At 39.7% G+C, this 21,397-nt stretch overlaps 2 protein-coding genes and 1 long non-coding RNA gene across 3 annotated transcripts in view; 2 read left to right on the top strand and 1 right to left on the bottom strand.

Annotated features, from left to right (window-relative positions):
- The window catches only part of WDR12 (WD repeat domain 12), a 78,253-nt gene extending 61,584 nt beyond the window's left edge, over positions 1-16,669 (top strand). The window contains exon 14 of the mRNA XM_087950166.1: positions 12,198-16,669. The gene's annotated coding sequence lies outside the window, so the exon portion shown is untranslated. The remainder of the gene's footprint in view (positions 1-12,197) is intronic.
- Positions 1-21,397, top strand: part of LOC148133098 (uncharacterized) — a 704,593-nt gene that overhangs the window by 325,567 nt on the left and 357,629 nt on the right. The window lies entirely within an intron of this gene.
- FAM117B (family with sequence similarity 117 member B) overlaps positions 15,548-21,397 on the bottom strand; it is a 49,307-nt gene continuing 43,457 nt past the window's right edge. The window contains exon 8 of the mRNA XM_026681308.2: positions 15,548-21,193. Coding sequence (XP_026537093.1) covers positions 20,875-21,193 — 319 coding nt within the window. The 3' untranslated portion in view covers positions 15,548-20,874. The remainder of the gene's footprint in view (positions 21,194-21,397) is intronic.

Below are 21,397 nucleotides of genomic sequence, written 5' to 3'. Positions count from 1 at the left end.
GATGCTGAAGCACGGACCAAAGCCGCGCATGATCACAGTCAGTGGTCCGTCTTTGGTGAGGCTCAAAACTGGGACCCCCAGAGCTGGAATTTTTATGGTCCCTTCTCATCTTGTTATCTCTTCAAGAGGTGACAAGTTTCTAGACATCTGGCTCCAGTCCTCCAGTTGTATATCATGTGCAAGTTATACAGAATCAATATAAGATTTAATATATTCAGGTTACATCAAAAAGGTTTACTTGTATCAACTCCCCCCCCCCTTCTTCTTCCATTGAAAAATGGCAGATACACGGATCTGACACTTTGATTTGTCCCTTGCCCCTGCCGACCAATTTGGGCTAAAAAATAACATTCTTTGAAAAATATAGAGGAATTTGATATTCATGCTATTAGTATTCACTGCTTTTTGATCCAGTGAGAATGATACAATATGTTGTTTTTATCTTGAAACTTACCATCTCCCAGTTTCTAGACCATTCACCATTCTTCACCATTCCCTCATACTGGCTCCCTTAATTGGGCTATAATTCATTGCATATTGCTATAGTAGTGTAATGTTTTTAAAATGAAATAGTTTTGGATTATTTTGAAAGCAGTGTACTAAATTTAAGCAATTAAATCTCCTTTTTAAAATCTTTTTTAAGAAGCTAACCGCTAATTCTACTAGATAACACAATTAGATAATACAATTCTCAAGGTAGGTAATTAAATCACTTGCTAACTCTGGCAGAGGGAATTATACCAGAAACTGTGCTAACTATAGAACAGAATGGTAACTGCTTGGTTAGAGAACTTTGGAGCTAGTGCTTGGACAAATTAAATGTGAAAGCAGTGAATTGGGTCAGGCAATCAAACCAGAAGACAAATAAATTGAATTTCCCTTTGTTTAAAACTTGAAGTGAGATGATAGACATGGTTACTCAGATGTAAGTCTTACTGAATAGTTCAGGGAGAATTATTGCAAAATAAGCAAACTATTATATTCCACTGAGTATATCAGGCCAATTTGATTATGGTTATGGTTTACCCATGTTTATAATTTACATTCCACAATTTTATGTTTCAGGAAAAAATAAAATAGTTTTAAATACTTTTAGTTTTGGTAACAATTTTCTTTTGAAAGAATATTGGAAAAGATCAGTATGCAAAGTAATTTATTTTGATGTCAGCTGATTTGAATATAGACTTTATTTTAGTTTGAGCTATGCTTCTTTAAATATAGCTGAGAAAAAAATCTGATTTTTTCTAAAACAGATTTACATAAATGTAGATGTCAGGCTACAGAACTTTTTCCCATTCAATTAACAAGAACGAACTTCTGAATACCAAATGTATCAAAAGGAATCCTTTATTGAGATGAGACAATTCATATAGGAGTTCAAAGCAGCATCTGAGGTCCCTCAGGCATACAGGCATAGATAAGGGAGTTTAGAAACCCCTCCTCTTATCTTGATGTGTATTTGGTAAAACAAAAGCCAGTATGTTAATTCCCCCCTCCACCCCTTCTGTAGAAACGATCTTTTTCACAGTTTCCCAGGGCATACCTAATTTTCCCCCACCCCCTTTTTAGAACAAACTTTTCCAGAGATTCCCAGGACACATCTCACTGTGGAATTTTTATGATCTTCTCATCTCCTGGCTGTTCCTCTCAGAGGTGATAGGTTCCAGCCATCTGGCTTTTTTCCCTCCATCGTATCATGTGTGGGTTATACAAATTCGATATAAGATTAACTATATTCAGGTTACATCAAGAAAGGATTTCTTTATCAGTCTCCCACCCGCTTTTCTTCTTCCACTGAAGAAATGACAGATACACGGATCTGACAGTAGACCTGTATACACATGTTTATTAAATTTGTTTTCTATTTAACTGGGATTTACCTATTTGTTTTCTGGATTCCTTTTATATAAATATAACAAAGATTGCTAAGGATTTGTAGAATCATGGAATAGGAATGTTCTTACAGATGACTACTTAAGTATTAAGCCTTTGCTTCTCTTAATCCATACTGGCATAATAAATCTCTTACTTGCAGATGGTAAATAAATTAGTAAACTAGCATTAGCCTCATTTTTGTGTTTGGATACAGATATACATTTATACACATGCATGCATGCACAAACACATAATATAGTTCATGGACAGCAGTCCTTTTTTTCTCAGCTAATGGCTCATGCTTCCACTCCGTGAAATATGATGGTGATTAGTAGTGGTGCAGGCTGGGAACAGAGAAGGGGAAAAAAACCATAATTTACATAAATGTAAAACATCAGACACTTTTTTCCAGGAATTATTTCAAGTGGCAACTAATCAGAGGCTTTGCTGGCAGCACCACTGATTTCAATGATATGTTCCTAGCAGAAACCCTGAGTAAATAATAGGCAGCATCGGGATACAGTATGATCTCTTCAACCACTAGCTTAAGGGCATACCAGAAGAGCCAACCACCACTGTTTCCAAATTTTAATGATCTTGACTGCAGAACTTGAAAGCAGGAAGCAGAGACTTCTCCCTTCCTCCTGAAGGAAGGGAGAGACATGCCTAGTCATCGTATTATTTTACAGAAAACAACTACCACCATAGAATTATGCCAAGCATTTCCTGAGTCACCTGGCAACCAAAGCAGCAGGCAACAATTAGACACATTTATGAATATTTTGACCATCTTTCTCAGAAGAACTATAATTTGCAGGTGCTGCAGAAAATCTATTCAATTGGAATAGTTTGGGTTTTGTGCTTTTTTCCTCCTGAAAGAATCCTCCAATGCCAGATTAAAATTGAAAAAATCACACCCAATAAATGGAGAAGAGATCCTGGATTCAGGTACATCTGACAAAATCAGGAACAAAACTGCTTGGCTCCTAGAGGACCGATCAATCATTGTACTCCAGCCCCTTTACAAGGGGATCTCTCTTTGCATCCTTATAAATGCAACAGTAGGAGGTAATTTGGGCTGAAAGGATGCCTAGCTATGGGTGACCTTGAACCTGGATGTTCCTACTCATAACCAACATCTTAATCATTATAGCATGGAGGCCTATATTTATTGGGCCAACTGAGAAGTCACAAAGGTAAGCAAACTTTCCTTATATGGTTTCAATGACCTGTAAAGTCATGGAATCAATTATTAACCAATCCATCATCCTCCACTTGGAAACAAACAACATACTCTCTAATAAACAATTTGGTTTTAGGAAAAAACTATCATGTAATCTGCAACTCTTACACTGCTAAAACATATGGACTACACAACTCGATCAGGGCAAAGCAATAGACGCAATCTACATAGACTTCTGTAAAGCCTTTGATTCAGTGGTACACGACAAACTATTCCTAAAACTAAAATCTTACGGTATCTCCGGACACTTGCATTACTGGATAGAAGCATTCCTGTCAAACAGACAACGAATGGTCAAAATTGGGAGTGTCCTATCAAATTATGTACCTTTCAACAGTGGTGTCCCCCAAGGCAGTGTTCTAGGACCAACTCTCTTCATACTCTAAATAAATGACCTCTGTAATCATATCAAGAGTAACTGCGTTCTCTTCGCTGACGATGTAAAGCTATTCTACACCACAGGCAATACTGCTACCCTTCAAAAAGACCTTGACTATGTATCAGAATGGTCAAACAAATGGCAACTTCAAATCTCAACAAATAAATGCTCTGTCCTACATATTGGCAAAAAAAATCAGAAAATAAAATACAGGCTGAATACTCAAGACCTTGTTGATGATCCAAACTCTGTCAAGGATCTTGGAGTACTCATCTCAAATGACCTAAGTGCTAGAGCCCATTGTAACTACATAGCCAAAAAGGTGTTAAGAGTTGTTAACCTAATCTTATGTAGCTTTTTCTCTTGTACTATTACACTAATAACTAGAGCATACAAAACATTTGCTAGATCAATACTCGAATACAGCTTATCAGTCTGGAACCCACATTACGTATCTGATATTAACACAGTTGAGAAAGTCCAGAAATATTTCACAAGAAGAGTTCTCCACTCCTCTACTCGTTGCAGAATACCTTATGCCATCAGACTCGAAATTCTAGACCTAGAAAACCTAGAACTACGTCGCCTTCAGTCCAATCTAAGTATAATATATAAAATCATACATTGCAATGTCCTACCAGTCAATGAATACTTCAGCTTCAACCATAACAACACTAGAGCAAACAATAGATACAAACTCAAGGTTAATCGCACCAAACTTGATTGCAGGAAATACGACTTCAGCAACAGAGTGGTCAATGTCTGGAATACTCTACCTGACTCTGTGGTTTTTTCCCCAAACCCCAAAAACTTTAACCTTAGACTGTCTACTATTGAATTCACCCCTTTCCTAAGAGATCTGTAGGGGGCGTGCATAAGCGCACCAACGTGCCTACCGTCCCTGTCCTATTGTTTCTTTTATATATTTTTTTATTTTTCTTGTATGCATCCATGTATTCATAACTATATTTTTACTTATACCTATTATCTTGTAAGCAATTGACAAATAAAAATAAAATAAAAATAAAATAAAATAAATGCTTAAACCTGAAAACTCTTTGCAGCTAGTGACTTCATATATAAATCTACCACTCTCTCATAATGTCCTCCACTATTGCACTTTTTGAATGTTCCACTTTTCAATAACAATCATAAGTTGGGCAAATCATGATGTCTTCTAATCTAATGAATTCTCAATGTGGCACCCAAAGTTTTATCGATCACTTTTAGGAAAGCTTGCTGCCAGCCAAACGTGGTGGTTTTTCAGCACCAGGTAAAGGGAACAAGGATTAATGGTGTATGCATCACATGTATACACCTTTGGACGATAACAGGTATCTCTAGCAGAGCAAACTTTAGAAATCTCCTTTTGATCAGCTGCACACTGCAACATGTGGAGTGATACCTTCTTCTAATAAAGTTTAAGATCTTTGAAGTTAACAAGCAAAGTAGGCATTCAGCATATAGGGTATATAAATTCCCTGGAAACATCACCTAGCTAAAAGGAAGGATTTAACTCCAGTTGTGGGGTGAGCTCTACTAAGATTCAAGAAGGAATCTAATGCATCCTGATCTCTAGCTGGTAATCAGGCAGATTACATTACATTATTCATTCATTTACACCTGCTCCTCATACTTTTTATCCATGAGAATAAGAGAGGTGAAAAAGACCTTAGATATCTTCTAATCCAGGGATGTCAAACTCGATTTCATTGAGGGCTGCATCAGGGTTGTGTTTGACCTCAGGGGGCTGGAGTGGGCGTGGCCAACTCATGTTGGGGGCATCTATGTTGGCCTGAGCACTCTGCCAGTGAAAATGGGCTCCCAACCTCCATTTTTGGCTGCGACAGCCTCCTGCAACCTTCTGCCAGCAAAAATGGAGCTCAGGAGGGCCACCAAGCTCCATTTTCACTGGTAGAGGCACCATGGGCCAGTCCTTCGCTGTTTCCAGGGCAGCCCCACAGGCCAGATCTAAGCAACCTGCAGGGCTGGATCCAGCCCCCAGGCCTTGAGTTTGACAACCCTGTTCTAATCCAACCCCCTGCTCAAGCAGGCGACCTTACAGTCATTTCAGACAAATGGCTATCCAACCTCTTCTTAAAAACCTCCAGTGTTAGAGCATCCACAACTTCTGAAGGCAAGCCATTCTACTGATTGTTTTCACTGTCAAGAAATTTTTCCTTAGTTCTAGGTTGGATCTCACTTTATTTGTTATTTTTTTGTCTTGGCCTCAGATGCTTTTGAGAATAGGTTGTCCCCCTCTTCTTTGTGACAGCCAAATTGGAAGACTTCTATCATGTCACCCCAGTCCTTCTTTTCCAGTTCCTGAAACCAATCTTTACATGTTTTAGCTTCAGCTGAGTTTTCTTTGATGTTTTGTATTAAGCAGACATTGTGGATGTAAGACTTTATCTTAGATGGGGTGGCAATATGTCTCAGAAGGTCCATTAGGTTTTAGATTGTCACCAAATATTGAAGATACCTTGAGAGTTGCCAGGTAATAGAAAGAGGAAGGCTATTTTTCTCTTTGACTTTGTTTCTATAACCCAGTTAAGGAGAGGAAACAAAACAGTGGAACAAACCTCAGTGTTGAAGGCCATAACTGTTGCGATTCTTGTTGGATAGAGTAGGTGAAAGAATAGCCTTACGAAAAACCTGTATTGTTTTAATGTGGATTTTCTATTTGTTTCCACCCTCTGACTGCTGCTAAGTTGTATTCGTTCCTATTGCTTTAATGTTTTGATTATGGTAACTGGCTCCTACTTGAAAAGCAGGATACCCCCTCAGATAGTCCTTGACCATTCATTTAATGATGGTCAAAGTTGCAAAGGCCTTGGAAAAAGTAACTTATAATCTGTACTCACACTTATGACCATTGTACCACCCCAGCAGTCACATGATTGCAATTGGAGTGCTTGGCAAACAGCTGGTCAATTTGCCACTTTTTTTGCTGATTTCTGCCAAAAAAAAAAGCCCATTGGGGAGCTGGATTCACTTAATGATTGTGATTTGTTCAATAACCACCACAAAAATTGTTGTAAAATCTGGTCTGCCTCAATTTACGACTACAATAATTTATGTCAGAAATTCCTGTCCCAACTGTGCTCATAAGTTAAAGATGTGCTATACATTTTTTACACTATTTTTCTCCAGTATTCTGACCGAGGAAGCAGCAGAGAACATATCTAACCACAACATTTCAACAGTCAGAAAATCAGTTCCAGCAACCAGAGAACATTTCTGGATCCCACCCTACTGCACACAGCTCATTAAGTAAATGTTAACATCCCAGCATGAAATGGCTGACATACTCATTTTCCAAAAACAGTTCCTTCACATTCAAAGAAATCTTGGATGCATTCCCAGTTTCTGGAAAATTCAAACTGCAGCTGCTTCAGGTTCAGACAACACAAATTACCACAAAGCTTGATTAAAATGCAGCACTAAATTGGAGTGGATTCTGGATTTGTCGTACTTGCATGTTAATTAACTTTTTAGCTCAACACATCTTGCCATGCAAAAACCTCCCTTAATAAGGAAACCAGAATCAGTTATGAAGTACTTTAACACATATTAGCACAGCAATCATCTTGAGTTTCAGTATATAATTGATCAAGTATTGTTGTTTTGTAATTTAATAAAGCCATTTCTGCCTTGGAAGATTTACATAAAAATGTTATTATACAAGCAATGCAAGGCTATTTTTTTTGGAAAAGATCGCAAATTTTTTTTGGGGGGGTAAAATTGTTTTGGCATACTTTTCTCTGAGATTCTTCCTCCTCACGTCTATGTGTGCGTGCCCACACAATGTATTTACAGGACAAATGTGCCCTTTTTTCTGCAGTCAATATGCTTGAGGAAAAACTCTGGAAACTCAGTTCTGAGGTATTCCTATTTCATTTCAGAGTAAAAAAAAAAACCTTTTGGGTTCTTCCACATATTTGGAATTTTGAGTTAATCTACTTGTTTCACCAAATGACTTAGTAAATAAGCCAAATAACGTACTTACATATATCTACACATATACATGTACATGAAAAAACCAACAGTTGAGATTGGGCGTTGGTACTTACCTGATATGCCCATTCTCCATGAGCTATGAAGAGCATCCAGTAGTGGGAGGTGCTTCAGTCTCCTCTTGGATAGGCTGGGCTTAATTTTCAGGACACTCCTCCTCCACGGGACTCCTCCTCAGCGTCCCCCAGTTTTGGCAAAGTTGAAGTGTGGAAACCTTCTATACTTCACCCTATCTAGCTTTTGGCTGGAATAGTGCCCCACCAGATGGATAAGGGTGGGGCTGGATGTTCTTCACAGCTCACGGAGAATGGGCGTATCAGGTAAGTACCAACGTCCATTCTCCCCTGAGCTGTTCAGAGCATCCAGTAGTGGGACATACCAAAGCTTGGACTGTCCTATGGGAGGGCCTCCATCTGGTTAGAAGTCCCTCCTTGGTCCCTGTGGACACTTTATAAAACTCTCCTACCAAATGCAGCCTCGGCAGAGGCATAAATGTCAATCTTATAGTGTCTAATGAAGGGCGATGGAGAGGCCCAGGTTGCTGCCCCACAGATCTCATGTATGTGTGTGGCCCATGCTGCCAAAGTCACCGCACTCCTGGTAGAGTGGGCTGTTATACCCCTGGGAACTGGCAGTGATTGCATCTCATATGTTTTCGCAATCGTGGCCCTTAACCATCTGCCAATTGTTGAAGAGGAAATCTTACATCCTAGAGAGGTAGGTTGGAATGAAATAAAGAGGGCCTCTGATTTTCTAAAATTTGCAGTGCAGTTTATATAAAAGCATAATGTCGTCTCACAACCAGTCGATGCCAATGACGGAAGGACCAATTCTTGTGCCCTATGGAAGGCCGAATTAACCTTTGGTATAAAGGTTGGGTCTAGTCGGAGGACAACTCTGTCAGGATGGAAAATGCAGAGGTCCTGTTTCACTGATAAGGCTGCTAGTTCGGAAATTCTTCGTGCAGAAGTTATTGCGACTAAAAAGACCACCTTATAGATTAGGAAGTGAAGACTTGAAGTCCTTAGGGGCTCAAAGAGGCCCTTTGTGAAAGCTATTAAGACTTTGTCAAGGTCCCAGGTTGGGTATCGATGTATCACTGGGGGTCGTAAGTTTGTGGGGCCCCCTAAGGAAACTGCGAATGTGTGGGTGATGAGAGATGGAGCGGAGATCACCCCAAGAGATGACCGAAGCTAGGGCCTCCACTTGTCTGAGCAAGGTGTTAGGGGATAATCCCTTGTCTAGGCCATGTTGCAGGAACTCCAAAATCTGTGCCACTGATGGAGAAGTGGGATCAATGTGAGAGTTCGCGCACCAACGACAGAAGATGGACTAAGTTGCATTGTATATGCGATTTGTAGAAGGGCGCCTGGCCACTTGGATGGTAGAAATAACTTTGGTGGAAATTTTCTCGCTCCTCAGACATCTCCACTCAATCTCCATATGGCTAGGTGGAGCCATTGAGGCTCCGGGTGCTGAACTGGCCCTTGAGAGAGCGAGACCTTGTCTGGCGGTATTCTCCATGATGCTGCAGACGACAGATCCCTGAGGTCTGTGAACCAAGTCCACCTGGGCCAGTATGGCACCACTAGCAACACTAGCCTTCTCCTGTAGAAGTTTCCAGACTACTTTGGGAATTATAGGAAGTGGGGGAAATGCATACAGCAGGTCCGGAGGCCAACTGCAGTGGAGTGCATTGATGTTCTCCGCTCCCTGAGAAGGGTAACGTGAGATGAACCTGGGTAGTTGTGTGTTGTTGGGGGATGCGAACAGATCGATGACTGGTTGGCCAAATCTCTGTGTTGCTTCCAGAAAAAGATCTGGATGTAGGCGCCACGCTGCCTGATCTACTGTGGCTCTGTTGAGCCAGTCTGCCTGGGTATTTGACAGACCCAAGATGTGCTCCGCTTTGATGGAAAGTAAGTTGATCTTGGCCCAGAGGCACAATCTCTCCACCTGTCTCATCAGCTGTCTGGAATGGGTGCCCCCTTGTTTGTTGATGTGGGCCTTTGTCGTAACATTGTCTGTCAGAATGAGGACGTGCTTGGACCGCAGATGTGGGAGGAAGCTGCGAAGAGCCAGGTGAACTGCTCTGAGTTCCAGCCAATTTATACTGCACAATTGCTCTGGTATGGTCCAACGCCCTTGTGCCGTGTGAGACCGGTAGTGAGCCCCCCAGCCAAATAGACTGGCATCTGTGGTGATGGTGGCCCTGTGGGGGTCCTTGAAAAGACATCCCTTGTTGATAGATGGGATGGTCCACCAACAAAGTGATCTCAAGTCCTTTGGCAGAGCAGTGACACGGGCGTTGGAGTTGCCTCTTCCTGACAGTTGGTACGGCAGCAGGTAACATTGCAGGGTTCTAGCGTGGACTTGTGCCCAGGGAACAATAGAAATGCAGGAGATCATTTTCCCTAATAACTTAGTTAAAAGAGCTAGGGGCACTCGTTTGATGGTTCTGATCTCCTGAGATAGTTGACTAATGCTCTCCTGCCTAGAGGAAGACCTTACCTTCCACTGTATCTATAATAGCTCCCAGGTGAATTAGCCAGGTTGAGGGAGCTTGGCCCAATTTATAGAGAAACCATGTTGTTGTAGGGACTGCAAGGTAATAAGCGTATCTGCCCTGGCCTGTTGACAGGAAGATGACAAAATTAAAATATCATTAAGATAACACTGTAGCCTGACCAGAGTGTTTTGGAGATGAGTAGCCAGGGCTGCCAGAACCTTAATAAAGGTCCTGGGGGCAGAGGCTAGACAAAAAGGGAGGGAGACGTACTCAAAATGCAAATTGTCATAACAGAATCTGAGGAATTTGCTATGGGAAGGTCGAATTGGAATATGTAAATATGCCTCTGTGAGGTCCACATTAGGACATCACCCTGTCTGATGCTGAGTAAAATAGACTGTAGAGTTGTCATTTTAAATTTTCTGTACACTAAGGAATGGTTGAGGCGTTTGAGGTCTAAAATTGCCCTCCATCCCCCCAAACGTTTGGGTACCACAAAGAGGTTTGAGTAAAAAACTTTGCCCTGTTGGTCTGGTGCCACTGGTTGGATGGCCTGAATCTCCAATAGGTGGTTGATAGCAGTTTGCATAAGAGATCTTTTCGCAGGGTCCCTAGACCTTGGGCATCTCATAAAAAAGTTTGGAAGGGTGGAGTGAAACTCCAGAGCCACTCCAGATCTAATCGTGTCCCTGACCCAAGCATCAGATGTTGAGGCATCCCACTGATCAGCAAAAAACGTTAGCCTCCCACCAATGGGGGCATCTAGGTAAGAGTTATTTGGGGCATCGGAAACCCCTGGTTCCTGCTCCCCTAAACTGTCTCTTGGATTGTCCTCTCCTTCTATTCCTGTCCCCGAATTCAGACCTCTCGGATTGCTGTCCCTGCCGAAATCCGGGGGACCTTTGAAATCTCAGGGAGAAGGGTCCCTGATAAAAGGAACAAAAGGAGCCCTTCTGAAATGGCTGGGATCTCCTGGAGTCTGACTTCTGAAAAAGGGAAGGAAGGATTCTTTTTTTGTTCCTTGTTTCTATAAGGAGCAGATCCAGGGCATTGCCAAACAACTTTTCACCCAAAATATGTGCTGAGGCAAGCTTCCACTTGTTCTTGGTGTCAGCTTGCCAATGCTTGAGCCAAAGTAGTCACCTTGCTGATACTTGAGATGCAATGGCTCTAGAAGAAAACTTTACCGCATTAAAGGTTGCGTCCGCCGAAAATTTCACCGCAGCAACAAGTTTGGCAATGTCCTGGTGCACCTGTATATTGAAGGATGGGATGGTTTCCCACAGGTGGCGAAGCCATCTGAGGGAAGACCGTGTGAAAAAAGATGCAGCTGTGGTCGCTCTTATAACCCATGTGTCACATTGATGAGCCCTACGAAGGGCTAGTTCTACCCTCTTATCCTCCGGCTTAAGGGCCTCCTCCAATTCACTAGGGATAGTGGAGGGGGAAGCCAAAGCCATGATCAGATCATCAACTGAAGGGTGTGTTTAGGAAATTGGAAAACTCAGGGGCAAGGTTATATAATTTCCAGTCAAATCCCGTAGGATCACTGCTGTGGAAGCCCACTGTTTCTGCACTAAATCGGAAAACATCTGCGGGACTGGTATTACATCAGCCTCATTTACAGGCTGAGAAAAAAATTAAGTCGTCTGCCTCCTCCTGTGAATTTGGTTTCTAGGTGGTCCATCTGTTGTACTTGATTCCCCTCTCCCTGAAACCCTTGGGGAGGCATGTCAGGAAAGGTAGAAAATTCCCCTTAGGGATGTACCTGAGGAATTTGTGGGTCCATCTCGATGAGTGACCTGCCTGAATGAGATTTGCATTCTGAGATAGTGGGCTGTCTTCTGGCCCATACTGACTGCTGAACGCCAGCTGCAATCCCCTATCTTATCGCTAGTTCCATCCATGCCCTCATCTGGGGTGGCACATCCTCAGGGAGGGAATCATCTTGGTGGAGGCTGGCCACTGTTGGAGTAAATGTGGCTGCAGGGGCCCACCGTGGTGCGGCTGCTGTGGATGAGGTACTGGGCGGAGGCTGCTTGGCAGAGTTCTGTCTGGATGGAAGGGAAAGATCCAGGGGAGGAGGCAGGTGTATATGGGCCTGGATGTTGCAAGTGGAAGATGTGGCTGGTGAAGTCCGGTCTGTCTACGCTTGTTCATTTGTTTCTCTATAGCCTGATGGCGTCTATGGGCGTCCTTCTCCTCAGCCTTTGAAGGCCTCTTGGAAGCTTTGGATTTGCCCAAGCCCCTGGTCATTGTTCTGGAGGTAAAGGTCTTTGACCCTTTGCGCTTGCCATTTCCACTATAAATTTGTCAATGCGGCTTTAAAATATAGGGTGGTTGGCACACCCAGGGGCCTGCTCCTGAAGGTGCAGGGTATCCTTATAAAGTTCTTGTAATCCCCCTTCAAATTTGGTATTTGTAGAATTGATCTCCAATCCAATCAATTAAAATATAATTAGCAACACCTCTTCAGGCCAGAACTGAATGGTAACAATGGCCTGTGACAGCTGCTCTGCCTTGGTGCTTGCTGTGAAGCCGCTGGACTTATATTTTGTGAGGGCTAGCCAACAAATCAGGGCCGCTGCTCTGATGCTTCGGGAGCAGGGAAGCCAATCCCCTGGTCTCTATGAGGGGAACCCAATAGGGAACAATAATCCTCTCACAGTTTTTTTTTAATATGGTGAATGGGCGCCACTGCTTGGTGTGGACTTGGTGAGTCCAGCAGCTAGTTCCCGCCTGAATCACTGTTCTGAACAGTGAAAAGAGACTATGAGGGAAAAGATAAGAAGCACTTATGCTTCCAATCCCCTTCGGTGTTGTACAGGGGAAGAGCCTCAGCCATTTAAGAGCCAAACACGAGGCGAGCTCGCTGTTCAGAACGGCACTATAACGATTGGGAAATTAAGCGGCTGTAAAATACGTTTGAACTGCTGCTACAATGGCTTTTCCTAAAGAGGAAGCGAGCCCCAATGATCAATTTTGAGAGAAAACATTGGAGACTGTAGAGGCTTTGAATTGCTAATCTTGAGGGAAAACGCTGGAGGCTGTAGAGGCTTTGAATTGCTAATTCAGTCTCCTTGAAAGTTTATTCCTCCTAGAAAAGCACTGCTAGCCTCAATGGTCAGTTTAAAGAGACCGTAGTAGGCTATTGGGACTCCTAGATGACAAGAAAGGGGTTCCTGAATTTAGTGAAAAAGCCAACCTGATGTTTTGTTCTCTTTCAGTTTTAGCTGCTATTCCGGCCAATCTGGAAAGCTCCCTATCTCAATGAAGGCTGAGCTAAAACTGGGGAATGCTGAGGAGTCCCGTGGAGGAGGAGGAGTGTCCTGCAAAATAAGCCCAGCCTATCCAAGAGGAGACTGAAGCACCTCCCACTACTGGATGCTCTGAACAGCTCAGGGGAGAACGTTCCTTACCTAAACAAAACATTGGTGGGGAGCCATTTTTATTTTTCAAAAATTGATTTAGGAATTACTTAGTCTAAGGAACATGCTCACATACAATAATCTACACTCAGCATAGCAAAATTAGCAAAATTGACAAAAGTGAAGGTGGTCTGAATAGTTTCTGAATGCACTATAGATAATGCAAGGCAATGCAGATACTTCAAAGATGATTTTTCAACTTTTTCCCTTTAAAGGTATTAAAGATGAAGTAGAGTCTGATGGACACAGCAGCATTTGAAGCTTCAGTAGTTCTTCCAGTACCATTTGAGAAATACATTTTCTTGTGCTTAAACATTTAACCTGGATTTCATGTTATGTAAGGGTTTTCTCTTTAAAATCTAACTATTTGATTTGCTTCCTGGCTGTGGTGCCATCCCTAAGAACAAGCTATTTACTGATAAACATTATTACCTTGTTAGTTATCTGTAACAATAAGTATCTGTCATGTTGTAAACTAAATCCACTTGAAAATACAAGCCATCTCTGCATTTTTAGTCTTTCTGCTGTTATTATAATCATGATCACATTGGAAATCTATAGCTTAATTTAGCATATGCTTTCTAACATACAATTACATGATACAGTTCTACAGAGGAATTATTTAGTCTGTCATCTGCACCTCTATAACTGTCTGGTTTGGTTCTGCAACCCATCAAGACAGACAGACTTCAGAGGATAATTAGGATTGCAGAAAAACAATTACTACCAACCCACTGTTAATTGAGGACCTATATACTGCACAAGTCAAAAGAGGGCTGTGAAAATATTTACAGATCCCTCACATCCCACACATAAACTGTTCCAGCTCCTACCCTCAAAATGACACTATAGAGCACTGCACACCAGAACGACTAGATACAAATTTTTCCCCAAACACCATCACTCTGCTAAACAAATAATTCCCTCAACACTGTCCAAATAGTTAAAGTCTGCACTATTACTATTAATTTTCTCATTACTCCTTACATCCCCTCCCACTTGTGACTGTATGACTGTAACTTTGTTGCTTGTATCCTTACGATTTATACTGACTGTTTCCTAGTATGATTTGATTGCTTATTGTAGTCTATGACTATTATTAAATGTTGTACCTTATGATTATTGACTCTTGATGAATATATCTTTTCTTTTATGTACACTGAAAGCATTTGCACCAAGACAAATTCCTTGTGTGTCCAATCACACTTGGGCAATAAAGAATTCTATTCTATATCTATCTAACAAACATATTTTAAAAGAATTGATGTTTTACTACATTTTAGGAAGAAACAAATTAAAATATTTTTTTAAATTCTAAGAACCAACAATATATTGAAGCAACTGAAAACAGAAATAACTATAACAATTCCTTTCACATTTTAGTATTTATAAATTACTACACAACCAGTGATTTGTTGGGTCATTTCAGACATACTTCCTTACCTAAAAAGAGAAACAGAATGACCATAGACAGGGGGGGAAAACAGAACTTCTGGATTCCTGCTGGCTTGCCCATTGATTTTCGTTGTAGGAAGCCAGCAAGGAGCATTGAAAATAATGACCTGACTGTGGCAGTGTGACAGTGCTGAAGTGGCCACAACTTTGCCAAATTTCAATCCTGGATTTTGGACTCATTCTTTAAGTTAGTCCATTAGAGGCATGTTGATTCAAAAACTGTTGCCATGTGATGCACTGTTTTGTCCAAGTGAAGGTTACAGACAGACAGGAAGATTTTAGCAATATGGAGCTAGCATATATACATTCTGCATTCTTTATATTTCATCTTCAAAGCAAACAAATCTGAATTCAGAGAAGGCTGTTCGTGGTTTTCATCAGGGAGACCATGAATTCAGCTCACTTAATTCCATGACAAACAATAGATTAAACTTCTACAATGTAACTTTTGAAAATTTTTAAATATTACTTTATTAACTGATTTTTAAAATAAACAATTTTACACCAGTGTTTCTGTGGGGATAAGGCAATTAGACATATATCCCTCAGTTTTTCAGTTGTTTTAAACCTTCTAGTAAGCGAAATCAGATTTATGTTGTGTTATGTTATAAACAAACAGAAGAAAAAAACCAAGCAATACATAATTTTGTTGAAGTATTTATTGAAAGTGTACAAGTTCCATAAAGGTGAGGAAAACATTTTTTGTAAAAAAATTCAATAAAATTTCTTGTTGACATGTTGTACATCAATCATTAAAAACAATAGCAAAACAAATGCCCAAACACACCAGTGTGCACTGAGAAGAAAATTTTAAAAAAATCTTACATAGTCAAACATCATTGGCCTTTGCAATTATAGCACATAGCTGTAACACCTTTATCCCTAGTACTGGCTCTAGCAAGAGAAGATGAACCTGGAAGGGAAATAACACCCCATACCACTGGCAGTGAACTGCTGTAAGGAGGTTACTTATACAATATCTAGGTACAACTAGACTGGGACATAACTTCATATTTTATTGGCATTTGAACATATCTATAGCTAAACAATATGAGAAAACCAGAAATCATAAAAACATTCGGGTTCACTAACTCACCTTTGAAATTTAGCTATTCATGTGTGTGTATGAGAGACAGAAAGAGGCAGAAAGTCACAGAGAAGCTACAGAGAAATCTGACTTTTTTTACCATTTTTTTTATATTCTATGTATGACCTCAATCAGCCACAACTGTAGTTGAATAGTTTTATGCTGAAGCACATACTATAAACATAAACATCTTCAAACTTGCTGTCTAATCATTCGTCCAGCTACATTCACATGAAAGTCTATCACAAAATTTCTCTAAAGGGTCCATTTTCAGGACACTAATAGTTTAGGCAACCATTTCATCAGAAAGGATTTTTTTTTTCTAATAAAGAGTTATGTGCAAACTGAAGGAAAAAAAGCAGCATCTTATGCTGTAAGCATTAAACATACATGCAATTAGTTACAGGTAGCCCTCAACTTATAACCATTGTTTAGTGACCATTTGGTTACAACAGCACTGAGAAAAGGGTCTTATGATTGTTTTTCACGCTTATGACTGTTATAGTGTCTCCATGGTCATGTGACTGGCATTATATTTATGATGGCTGCAGTGTCATCAACCTTCTGACAAGCAGTCACTTAACAACTGCAGCAATTCATTCTTAACAACTGTGGCAAGAAAGCTCATAAATAGGGTAAAATGTACTTTAAGTCTTGCTTACCAATGGAAATTTTGGGCTCAATTGTGGTGATAAGTTGAGGAATAGCTGCATTATTCTCCAAGGCCTTGCAGGGCAAAAAATTGCTATCTGTCCCATTTAAAGTAATCCCCACCAAGGCAAAATTCAATGCTATCCTGCTATCCTTAAGACTTCTCATTATTTAGGTTTCCTCTTTTCTCTAAAAACACTCCAAAGACATGAACAGAATATTATCAGAGTGTACAACAAAGCAATATCAAGGGATTTTTGTTCTCCATACCATTATTTATTCTGTTGGTGATGGAAATAAACTATATACTACACTTCTGAGAAGGTCTATTGATGAATTTTGATCTGGCAAGGTCCCTGTTTTTGTTATCTTTTATAACTGATGTGTAAAATATAGTCAGAAAATATATATTATAGAGTATTATCAGTTCTTAATAATGCATTTCATGTTATAGGCTACACTGAACATGACTGCAAATCAGTTGACATTGGATTTTTAATATCTTCACATAAGAGTTACTTTACTATGTTGTGATTCCTATTTCCAAATACAGGATACAATAATCAATTCTGGTTTTGAGAGATTTCAGGAATCCTTGCCATATGACCACTTCTATTCAATTTGCATGTCAGCAGTCAACTTCTAACAATATTAAACAGGCCATTATTTTTCTGTCTCATTTTTCTGGATTTTTATCTCCAAAAACTTGCAACTCATTTAGTATATATTTTAGCTAATTTAAACTTGCAAAGAGGCACAAGGTTAAAGAGAAGTCTATCTTTCTTTATGGATTGTTCCTTGATTCTCATTTTGCCATCAGAAACCTGTCCTTTGGGTAATCTGTTTTGCTTTCTTTCATTTTCCCAGTTTTTCTTCTCCCCTTATCTCAATGTTGCTGCTTCTCTACATGTTGGGTGAAAATAAGATGTATTCCCCTCCTTTTAATGAAAGTAGGAAATATTGGTAGAACAATGGGCAAGAGTACATGAAGAATATCCAGTTCCACTTTGGTCACTGCCTTTAAAAATAAGAGGAATTATCCTTTCTTGTTTCTTCAAATATATAGCCCTTGTGTACTATTAACCATGAATCATAAAAGGCACAGAAATTATCTTCTTTCTCAAACCAACTCCTAGAAAATGCTTCTCAACAATCTCCCAAGTTCTTAGCTGCATTTGGAAGAAAGAGGAATGCTATAAATTCTCCATGTGACTTGGAAGTACAAAGCCTCTGACTCTGGAAAAGAGTCCAAGTTATCTGCCTTGCTTTTACAATTTTCTTGAACTTTATCATTCCTACCTCTCTTGAAATCATTAGCTTAAATGCTCACACACCACAGAAGGGTACCACACAGACAGCTAATCTGAGGTTTGAAGAAACAAAAAAACTGCTGTTCTAAATGAGAACTATGCTTACTATGAGGTAACATCTTGTGACTGCAAATCAATTGAGTCCTCTCACTGCATTAAAGTAGAAGTGCTTTAATTAAGCCCTTGCTGGTTATAATATACGAATCCTCAAATTATTACAATCATAGGGGCTAAATAAATTCTGTTCTCTTAATAAAAGTTGAAGTGTCAGTTTTTTAAATGTGCATTTGAAGGCCAGCCTCAAATGTCTTGAGAGTCATTTACTATTAACATTTGTTCTGGCATCAACGAGGACAGTGAAAATCATGTCTAAAAGATTTCACTCTTTTTCATTATTCCTAATGGAAATTTGGCCCTTTAATATTTCCATAAATCACCTGAAGGATTTGACACAGTCTATCAAATCAAAGCTGCTCTTTAACATGAAACAACAGGAATGGATTTAGATAAAGTGCAGATATCCTTTTGCACAAATATAATCCAACTCTCTTGTTTCATAAAGCTGGAGCATTAAACATTTTGAGAATGCACATATGTGTCTAGAATATGTGGGGCTTCACATTGTTTGAGCAATGCCCTTTTTCTGCATGGTACTGTTCTCTCACACAACCTACATCTGCTTTAAACTAAAATTAAAATATCATTAAGTCAAGTAAGAAATACTTAGCTCTCCCATTATGTTTCATACAGTAAATCTAGATGACCCACAAATTTAAGACTGTGGAATGGGTGTAAGACTATTTTGCTCTGCTAAAATATCTGAATACAGAATAAAACAGAAATAAAAATAAAGCAATACAATATAGGACCAAAATACAACAGCAATCAAATAATACTTTAAAAAGACTTCCAGAAGGATAGTGTTGTGTCTGTCCAGCCTCTTCATGCATTTGCTTGGACCGATGGAGAGAAAACAGACCTAGGCATATAACATCATGTCCACTCTCACAAATCTCCATTATGTTCAGGAAAAAAGTTGAAGAGCTTTATTCTGGTACATTCATGTACCATAAAAGCACATACTTCTCATTTGCTGTAGGAATGGATTACAGCAGAATGCAGAACCACAATAAACAACCTATGTGATCTTGCATGCAAGTCCAGATCTTTTAGAGCTTCTACTGGTATGTCAGGCTGAGGGCTATGTTAAGTGCAGTCTCCGCTCTCCCCTCCATGTTCATGCATTCAGAAAATACCAGAACAGGCTTCTGTGGCAGCAAACGCGAAGAAGTGTTTTGGTACTTTAAAAACTAACAGCTATATAATAACATTAACATTCCTGCATCAGAACCTAGGTTGTTAAATGGACAAACCAACCACCTATCTGGGTAAATCAAAATGCAAGTTTTTACTCAGTTGATTAAATTTAGCAAGAACCAAGAATCCAAACAATGTAGGGGTAATTATTTAAAATATTGTATTACTAATGTAACAAAACAAATCGAAGATCTACTTGAGGTGGATGTGTTTCATTTCCAACTAACATTGCATCAAAAACATTACTGATGTTGCTATGTCCATTTACCTACCAGTCTGGAATAGGTTACACTGCTATGATACTTTTATTTACTTAAAGATACCAGAATATATTGTTTTCTAACTTCTCTCTAACTATCCCCCAACGGCTCTATCTTGTGCCATTTAATCAGCTTGGTAAATACACTTTTCTATCCATATTAGCTCAGACCCTTTCACAAGCAAACATAACAGAAATTTCTTATCTTTAATTCTTCCATAAGTATAGTTCATTTAAAAAAGTACTAAAAATGAAATGGGCCACATCAATGAAAGCATAAAAAGATTCTTAGCTTAACACCCTAACAATATTGCTACTCCAAAAGGAGACATGTCCATTGAAATAAATTGCTTCAACAATATCATGCCCAACAAACTATTACCCTCAACAGACCCACAAAACAGTACTTTGACAAGCAAAAAAACCACCATGCATGCATGGCCCTTTTAAGATCATATGACTATAGGGTTTATATAGTATAGTGGCAAGACATGATAGAATCAGGTATATATGCCAAAGGCAATTCAAGATTTTGACAGTAACTTAAAAAACTAAGTAGTCCCAAGAGGCACCGTTGTGACAATTAATTGGCGTTCTGGGGAAAAAGGATGGAAATATGTCCTGAAATACAACATTAGGAATAAATCATGACATGATTAGCTGAAGTGCACTAAAATGCTATTTTCAGACAAGAAATTCCACACGTGCTTTTTCCCCTTTCTCAACCCTTTCAAGGTGTGACAATATTGCTTTTTTTCTTTGTCTGAATGATGTTACACTAATCTGGGGAAAGGAGCAAAATCAGCTGGTCTGATGACAGAATACTGAAAAAGTTTTAATCCATTGGTCCCAGTGAAAAAAATGTAGCAAGAAAAGTGCAATTATCCTGATGATGATGAAATTTCTTAAAAATGCACATTTGTAAATACTATCTTCATATGAATTAATGATTTCCTTTTTTTTCTCCGGAAAACAGATATTCTGCTAAGAAAAGTTGGGATGTCTTTTTCATTGTTCAAACTCAAAGTTTACACTGAAGCACAGAAGTATCAGAAAAAAAACTGGTCCCTCCAGTTGTCAGGAATTGTGGAGATCTTCTTTATGGTACCAAAGCAGCATGCTCAGAGTCTGCATCCATCCCAAGACAAATACATTTGGCCCTCTGCTGCTCCTTTTTTCCTAGATCTCACTGGAGGCTGACATTCGTGGCATGGTGTGTAAGATACTACCTATGACCTGTTTATAGAACCATCAGCTGTTGTGATACAAAGAGATGTCATCTAGAAAGTTTAATCACAGTTGTTTCCATAAAATCCCCTCCCCCCTCCATTAGCCACGTGGAGCTTATCCTTCAGTTTCTTCACTATGTCCTGACTGCTGGAGCACAGACATCTGTGATATTACTTTGCTCGTTCCACGAGAGAGGCGCTCTTGGTCTGTGTTTGCTGAAAGGGAGGCCATGGAAAGAGGTTGCAGCAGCGTGGGTGTCATACCAGTCGTGACGGTCAGATTATGAGTAGCACCTTTGAGGGTAAGATCTTGTGTGGGAAGAAGGGGCTTGAGAATGCTGACAAGGCAGAAGGCAGAGCCACTTTTAGGAATAAAGTTAACTTTATTCTTGTCAGGACAATAAAAGGCTGGAATTTCATGCAAAGGTTTTGGCCTACAAACAAACAAAAAACACAATACCACAGGGTGTTAACTTTTGGAAGTTAAAGATTAACAAAGTTAAAGGCTGCAAGGAATTACCAAAAGTTTATGGCATGTTGTATAACATAGCATGAAATACTTTTCCCTTTTTGTCCCAAATAAATGAGAGTTGTTCACAAATAGGGGAGGAAATGCTGCTGCATATAGTAGCAATTTT

Source organism: Notechis scutatus, chromosome 1 (genome assembly GCF_049901735.1).
Source record: "Notechis scutatus isolate UNSWTSFEM ecotype Mainland chromosome 1, rNotScu1.2, whole genome shotgun sequence".
NCBI classification, from domain to species: Eukaryota; Metazoa; Chordata; class Lepidosauria; order Squamata; family Elapidae; genus Notechis; species Notechis scutatus.
This window is presented reverse-complemented; position numbering and strand designations above follow the sequence as displayed.